Consider the following 7,495-nt stretch of genomic DNA (forward strand, 5'->3'; position numbering starts at 1 on the left):
AACACCTCTGGGTGTGAACCAAAAAACAAAGATCAAAACTGCTGGTTCAGCAAAGCACTAATAATCCAAGCTAAGTTTCTCCTTTCAACAAACCAAGGAGAAATGAAAATAGACAATGCTGACTTTTAAAAATGCATGAGACTTACAAGAAATCACAGACCCGCTTTGGTCCCCTCCTCGGGTTCTACTCACCGAACAGCACCAGCAACAGAGCGAGCTTCAGCCAGCGGAACATGCTGCTCCCCGTCTCTCAATCTTCAGACAAAAGGGGGAAACCAGAAAGCGGTGTCAAGGCAAGTTCAGGAACAAATCAAGAGTGAATCCCTCATGAGCCAGGCTTGGCCCGAGGCACCAGGATGGGGACCTGAACCACAGAACCCAAACGCCGTCCCAGAAAGCTCCTGGGAGTGGGAGATGAGGAGAAAAGAAGCAAAGGGCGGAGAGTCCAGATGCTGGGGGGTGCGAGGAGGGAAGGAAGTGTTGAGACCGCCACTTGGGAGCTTTTCTGAGATGAGCTAGAAGATGTGATGACAGCAGGAGGGTCAGAGAGACACACAGGAGCTAAGGCACATGACTTTCATGTGGGCAACCTGTTTGATGCCTGCCCCCCACCTACACACACACATACCACAGTGTCCTCCCACTGGTGGGTGCAGCCTGGAGGCCCCCAACACTTCTGAGTGACCCAGATACTCTCCCAGCACTGCAGGGTCCTCGCAGTATTATATCCTCAGACCCTCACATTTGCCAGCAAAAAAAATACTGAACGTTCCTCCACCAGGCTTCCTGAGAACCTCTTGGGATGCCAGAAATAGGTGATAGATGATGGATGGATGGATGGATGGATGGATGGATGGATGGATGGATGGGTAGATGAATAAATAAATGGAGGTAGATTGATGGATGAATAGATGGACAGATGAGTTGATAGGTGGATGGATGAATGGATAGGTGCATAGGTGGATGGATGGATGGACAGGTACATAGGTAGATGGATGGATGGATGGATGGATGGATGGATGGATGGATGGATGGATAGGTAGATGGATGGGTAGGTGGATGGTTAAGTGAAGGCTGCTTTTCAAGAGGAAAAAAATTACCTCAGAACCCTCAACCCTTAGGTTTCATGTGAAGGCCACAGGATAGGACATTCAGAGCTGACGGTGACAGTTCTCTCACCTTTTGGGTGAGTATCACCTTCTGGGTGAGTCATGGTGATGCTGTTCACCACCAAGCCATTCGGCAACACTTGTCCATGTGGTCATGAAGCCAGGGAGATGGCAAACTCAGCATTTCTGCCAGCCTCTCCTCCGACTAAATGATTCCTTCCAAACATGCAGGAGTTCCAGACACATGTGAAAGGCGAATCACAAATCATGGGATGTTTCAGGCTCACCTCAGGGATCCCCCAGATCTAGGACCCAGCACAGCCACATGAAAGGTCAGCGGGGAGGCACTTTTCCCCTTCCTTCATTAAAAACACTTTTCAGCAGAACCGCATGGGTAGAATAAGAATTGGGTTGTGTGTGGGCGAAAATCATTTTTAAATGTCTGCGTTATCTCTGTGGTATTGATTTCACTGTGCCACCGTCTCAAAACGATATACTGCTGTCCACAATACCCCATGATTTTCTCAGTGAAACAGAAGAACCTGAACTCCAATGAGACAGTAGTTACCGTGGGTTCCACATACTTCTGGGGCTGGTCTCAGCTTTGATCCCTGTGCTCCAACATCCGACAGTTACTTTTACAGGGAGTCTCTGTAAGAGACATTCCTTACCAGTATCCTAGTCAACAAAATCCCCCACGTGGAAAATCAGGAGCCATCCTCCAGGGAGCTCCTACCCAAGGCCCTGTTAGGGAGAGCACTGCCCTCGCCAAACCTCAGTTTCCCTGCCTGTAATGTGGAGATGATAATGAGAAGACCAGGTATGACCATGGAGATAGCATGTCTTCATAAGCAGAAGCATTGTCATGTAAGATCCCATTTCTATTACTCCAAGGTCAGACAGAATGTGTGGCTCTGGAAATGAGGGGTTTTGCTCTCAAAGAAGAGCAAGGGGCTGGAATGAGAGATAGAACAGCGGGTAGGGCGTTTCCCTTGCATGTGGTCGACTCAGGTTCGATTCCCAGCATCCCATATGGTCCCCCAAGCACTGCCAGGAATAATTCCTGAGTGAAAAACCAGAAGTAACCCCTGAGCTTTGCTGGGTGTGACCCGAGAATCAAAAAGAAAAAAGAAAAAAAAAGAAAAGAAGAGCAAGAGATAAGTCCAAACAAAATGGAAATTCTGAAGTGCCAATGTCTGCCACCCTTTGCAACCATGGAGACAATGATAACAGTGACTCAGATGTACCAAGAGTCACATTAAGTTCCCCCTAATCTAAGGACCACGAACAAAAACCCCCAATCCTTTCACAACAGCCCTCGCCCTACCGTGGCTCCCTGATGCCAGCCCAACTCGCACAGGCTTCTGCGAGCCGGAGACAGGGCTTCCTCTACAGCATGGGTGACTCTGATCCATCTCCTCTGGGAAGACTTGGGGCCCTGCAGTCTGCTGCATGAACATCCTCCTCTGCCCAGCAAACATCTCACACGCTCCCCCCGCGGCTCCCATTTACAGGCAGGAACTGTCACTGGCCCGCAGGCTGACACTTAGTCCTCCCTATGCCTCTGTTCCCCACATGGGAACTTGCAACGCTGGCTCTGCTGTTCTCTGCCTTGGTCACAGCACCAGGAAAGTGCCTGACAATTACTGGAGAAGTCCCGAGAGCTGCCACTCTGGCCTTCAGACGGAAAAACTACGTAAGACACCCCAACGCTGCTCCGTTCTGCTCAAGAGGAAACCAGGGACCCCACAGAAGACTCTAAAGCCAGTCACCAACCCGAGGCACTCGGAGCCACACCCAAATCACTTTTAAGCAAATCCCAAGAGATGTTCAGAGTGGTGCACAGAATTTTCATTCAGTGTGGAGTAAGTATTCAGCATTTTTTTTTTTTGCTTTTTGGGTCACACCCGATGATGCACAGGGGTCACTCCTGGCTCTGCACTCAGGAATTACCCCTGGCAGTGCTCAGGGGACCATATGGGATGCTGGGAATCGAACCCGGGTCGGCCGCGTGCAAGGCAAACGCCCTACCCGCTGTGCTATCGCTCCAGCCCAGTACTCAACATTTCTTTAGAACTATGAGTAGGGCTGGGAAGCTCAGTGGGCTGAGCGCGGGCTTTGCATGCAGGCGTGCAGGAAGCCTGGGCTCAATCTCTGGCATTGCAGGAGCTCCTGGGCAATGCCAGGTGCAATCCCTAAGCACTGAGCATGAATTGGCCCCGAGTACCACTGGGTATGGCCCCCAAACAAAAACTAGACTGATTTCATTAATACAGATTGGGGCTAGAGCAATAGCACAGTGAATAGGGCGTTTGCCTAGTACTCAGCTGACCCGGGTTCGATTCCCAGCATCCCATATGGTCCCCTGAGCACTGCCAGGAATGATTCCTGAGTGCAGAGCCAGGAGTAAACCCTGAGCATTGCTGGGTGTGACCCAAAAAGCCAAAAAAGAAGTGTAAAAACATAGGAAAACAATGATTCATGGGGCGGGGGGGGGGGGGGAACATGAGTCAGTGACGGGACCTTGATTCCTTTTCACCAATGCTGATACATTCCTGGGTCTACACAATAAGTGTACAAATCAAACATTTACTAAGAAAAAGAATCCTGACTATATTTTGAAACTGTTTTCGTTGCCCCCTACCCCTGCTTCAGTGAGCCCACCCCCTAATCTGGGCTTGTGGGCTCTAGTTTGAGAAGCAAGTATCTAGAGCAGAAGTTCTCTGAATTTCATGTCTCAAAACGAGACTCACCAGCAACTCTACCTGCAGACCCTCCACCTGGGTTGGACCGCAAGTTCAACACCACATCCTTGAGGACGCCTCTCCTGAACCCCACCTCCCAGGTAGTTCCTCAGCAACCTGGTTTTGGCTTTGTTGTGTTTTCCTGGTTGGTTTTCATTTTCCCATAGGAGATAGAGGCCAGGGGTTCTCCTGGCTCTATGCCTGGGGTCCATGTGGTGCAGGGGTTGAAGCCAGGTGTCCGGTGAGCAAAGCGTGTGTGCAGTCTCTGGCCCACAGCCAATTGCTTTAATAGTCTGTTACTCTTTTCTTTAGCGCAGAGGTGGGAAAGTCCAGTCTGTGGACCTAGCGTGGGGTCTGCCTCTGGTCCACAATGGGACAGCTACGTGAACCTCTCGCTAGCTACCCATGGCCCATCTGCTGTATCGTGCAGGCCCTGACAGAAAGGAGGATCCCCCTGCTTTAGTGTCATCATCTCTAGGTGTATCTGCTTGATTTGAGACTTCCTTGCTCCCTGGATCCCCCAAGACCACGCACCCCTGAGTCCATGAGTTGTGTTCACATGCCACTACACCTGGGGGCATAGTGAAGGCCCAGTGGGACAATTTGGCCACCTCTTGTCGCAGGACTTCACAATAGCTCATCAGAAGACTCTGGCCAGATTTTAACTGCCTAGCTGGCAGCAAAGTCAGAATGCCTATTAAATCTGCGTCGGGATTATATACATTCTGAATGTATCTAGAAAGATGAATAAAAATATTCTAAATTTTATACACACATATATAAAAGAGATAGGAGGCTCTTAAAAAAAAAAGCCATCCAGGGCCGGAGCAATAGTACAAGTGGGTAGGGCGTTTGCCTTGTACGCAGCTGACCTGAGTTCAATCCTCAGCATCCCGTATGGTCCCCCAAGCACTGCCAGGAGTAATTGCTGAGTGAAGAGCCAGGAGTAACCCCTGAGCATCACTGGGTGTGACCCAAAAAGTGAAAAAAAAAAAAGCCAACCAGGTACAGAGTCCTGAGTTTGATCCCTGATGTCGCAAATGTAAACATGAATGAATAAAAAGGAATGGCCAACCAAAGGATTCGGATGTGCCTTGAGCATCATGATAACGGAGTCCACTGACATTCTCAAACGCCACCCTGCCTCCTTGTCCAGATATTGGTTTATTTCCTCTGCAGATGTCCTTGCACTTCTGCACGGTGAGCTGTCCCAGCCAGCCAGCCAAACATTCTGATTGGGCTCTTGGCCCGTCACTTTGAGCAAATCCCTTCTCTCCCTCTTGGTGAGGCAAAGCCTCAGGATCACCTGTCTGCCATGAAGGCTGCAGAACTATTATCTTTGGCACAATTGGGACAGAAAAGTCTCAGGAAGAGACTCAGGACTATGAGATCACCCCAGAGGGTGTGAAGATGCCCCCAACTAATGCAAGACAAAATCAGAGAGGGATGCTGAGTCCTGGCACTGCTTCTGGAGAGGACGGCCACCAAGCAAGCAGCCAGCCACACTGCTGTCACTCTCCCCTAAATGCAGCTTATGTGGGGGACCTCTGGCCCCAGATGTTTCCAGAGTCCATATAATCATGTGACCGCACCTTTCCAGGCCCACTGACTGCACACTGGTAGGTTTTATGACTCTTTTAAAAAAATGGTCCAGGTTGGGGCCAGAGCCATAGTACAAAGGGTAAGGCAGGAGCCTTGCATGCAGCCAGCCTGTGTTCAATCTCTGGCCTCTCATATGGTCTCCTGAAGACCGCTGGGAGTAAATCCTGAACTTTGTGGGATGTGGCCCAAAAACAAACAAACAAACAAACAAACAAACAAACACTTCTAAATAAACAAAATGGCCCAGGTGACATTGATGCTTTCTACTTAAAGAGGCCCTGGAAGTGTCTACCCTGCTTTAGGCTGTACCTTCTCCATCCTGCACACTTCTTTCCTGAGATCAAGCTGATGCAAAAAGGGGTGTCCAGGAGGGGGCCTAATCTAAGTCTCTTAGGGGGGGTATTTCTGATGTCTCCAGGCCCCTTACCAGCCCATCTGAGGTCAGGAGAAAACAGTGAAGTGGGGATGGTCCAAGTCACAGGGCAGCTGGTCCGGCCAGGCGCCCCCAAGCTCCAGCGACACAGCATCCTCCTCTGTCTCTACTCAGGGCAAACCTTGGTCTCATGAGCTCCAGACCACAGAAAGGACAGAGACCACAAGACCGCCACATGCCAGGCCCCAGGTTCACGCGGAGAACTCTGTGCTGAGGCCTCAGGAACCGCTGTTTATGCCAAGCTTTGCCCTCAGCCTTCTCTGAGCAAGACTGGTTCAAATCACTGCCGAAGAAACACAAAAGCATCACTTACCCGAGTTGAGGGCGTCAGGAGCAGCGAGCGCGGAGTTCCCTGTCTGTGCAGTTGCCGGGGCCGACTGCAGGGCTCCCCCCCCACACCCGTGGGGTGTGCAGCCAGCCACAAGGGTGCGTGTGCACACGTGCAGTCTGAAGGTGGCCGCAGAGACAAACAGGAACCCTGTCGCAAGGTTCTCCTTTCAGCCCCGGGCCCAGCCTCCACAGTTCCCACACACGCTCATTCTGGAAGGGAAGCTGGGGACCCCAATCAACCAGGGGCACCTGCCCTTCCAGACCCAGAGAGCATCAGGTCCCCTCCTGGATTTCAGAAAATGGGACGGGGAGTTCACAAAGGCCATCAGGCAAACACCAGCCAAGCAAGGCACGGGCATCTTGTAAACGGAACACTATCAGTTTCAGATTGACCCAAAACATTTTTCTTTGTGCTGAAAACAGGGGAGACTATTTTGGGGGGTCGACACTGGTACAACGGAGCCCATCACCCAGGCTTTGCTCCCAAAGAGCATTGTCTCTCCTCCACCCCTGCCCCCTCCCCACTGCCCCTCCTCCCCCGCCCCCTCCTCGTCCTCCAGTCCTCCAGCTCACTTTCTTAACGGATTCATCTGGATACAGGTGGCACATTCCTGAGATGCCCCTCTGCCCCTCGGTGACTTGGTCCTTTGCATATGAATCTGAGACAGCTTCAAGCTCACTCCCGCTCCCACATGAATGCACATTCCTTCAACCCTCACTTGACCTACACGTGTGCCACATTTGCTTTCTGAAACTTGCCCTGTCTCATTTGAAAAGCTGGCGGGCCCTTTTTTTTTTTTTTCTCAAAGCAATCCTGTTTGGACCTGGAGATGGGGTGCTGGTAAACCAGCAATTCACACATCCCCTGCTACCTTCCTCCATTTCAAGCTACTGGCCCTTCAAGAGTTGGTCTGCAAAACTTCTTTTTTTTTGCTTTTTGGGTCACACCCAGCGATGCACAGGGGTTACTCCTGGCTCATGCACTCAGGAATTACTCCTGGCGGTGCTCAGGGGACCATATGGGATGCTGGGAATCGAACCCGGGTCGGCCGCGTGCAAGGCAAACGCCCTACCTGCTGTGCTATTGCTCCAGCCCCGGTCTGCAAAACTTCTAAAACAGGCCAGCAGCTCTGGCTGCGTGGCCTCCCTCCGGCCCAAGCCAAGTCGAGGCCCATTTTTGCTGGGGTTTGGTCGCTTCAAACACAAACCACAAGCCCCCACTCTGCCACATGCTCCTCTTAGAAAGCTGCTACACACCAAAAGGCAACCAGTAAGTG

The 7,495-nt window shown here is 51.2% G+C and overlaps 1 protein-coding gene across 1 annotated transcript in view; it reads right to left on the reverse strand.

Moving 5' to 3' along the window:
- Positions 1 to 6,249, reverse strand: part of JAML (junction adhesion molecule like) — a 29,583-nt gene extending 23,334 nt beyond the window's left edge. The window contains exons 1-2 of the mRNA XM_055133249.1: positions 6,202 to 6,249; positions 193 to 255 (exon numbers count right to left, since the gene is read on the reverse strand). Of these exons, the coding sequence (XP_054989224.1) occupies positions 193 to 235 (43 nt within the window). The 5' untranslated portion in view covers positions 236 to 255; positions 6,202 to 6,249. The remainder of the gene's footprint in view (positions 1 to 192; positions 256 to 6,201) is intronic.
- Between the last annotated feature and the right edge of the window lie 1,246 nt (positions 6,250 to 7,495).

This window comes from Sorex araneus, chromosome 3 (genome assembly GCF_027595985.1).
Source record: "Sorex araneus isolate mSorAra2 chromosome 3, mSorAra2.pri, whole genome shotgun sequence".
Classification (NCBI taxonomy): Eukaryota; Metazoa; Chordata; class Mammalia; order Eulipotyphla; family Soricidae; genus Sorex; species Sorex araneus.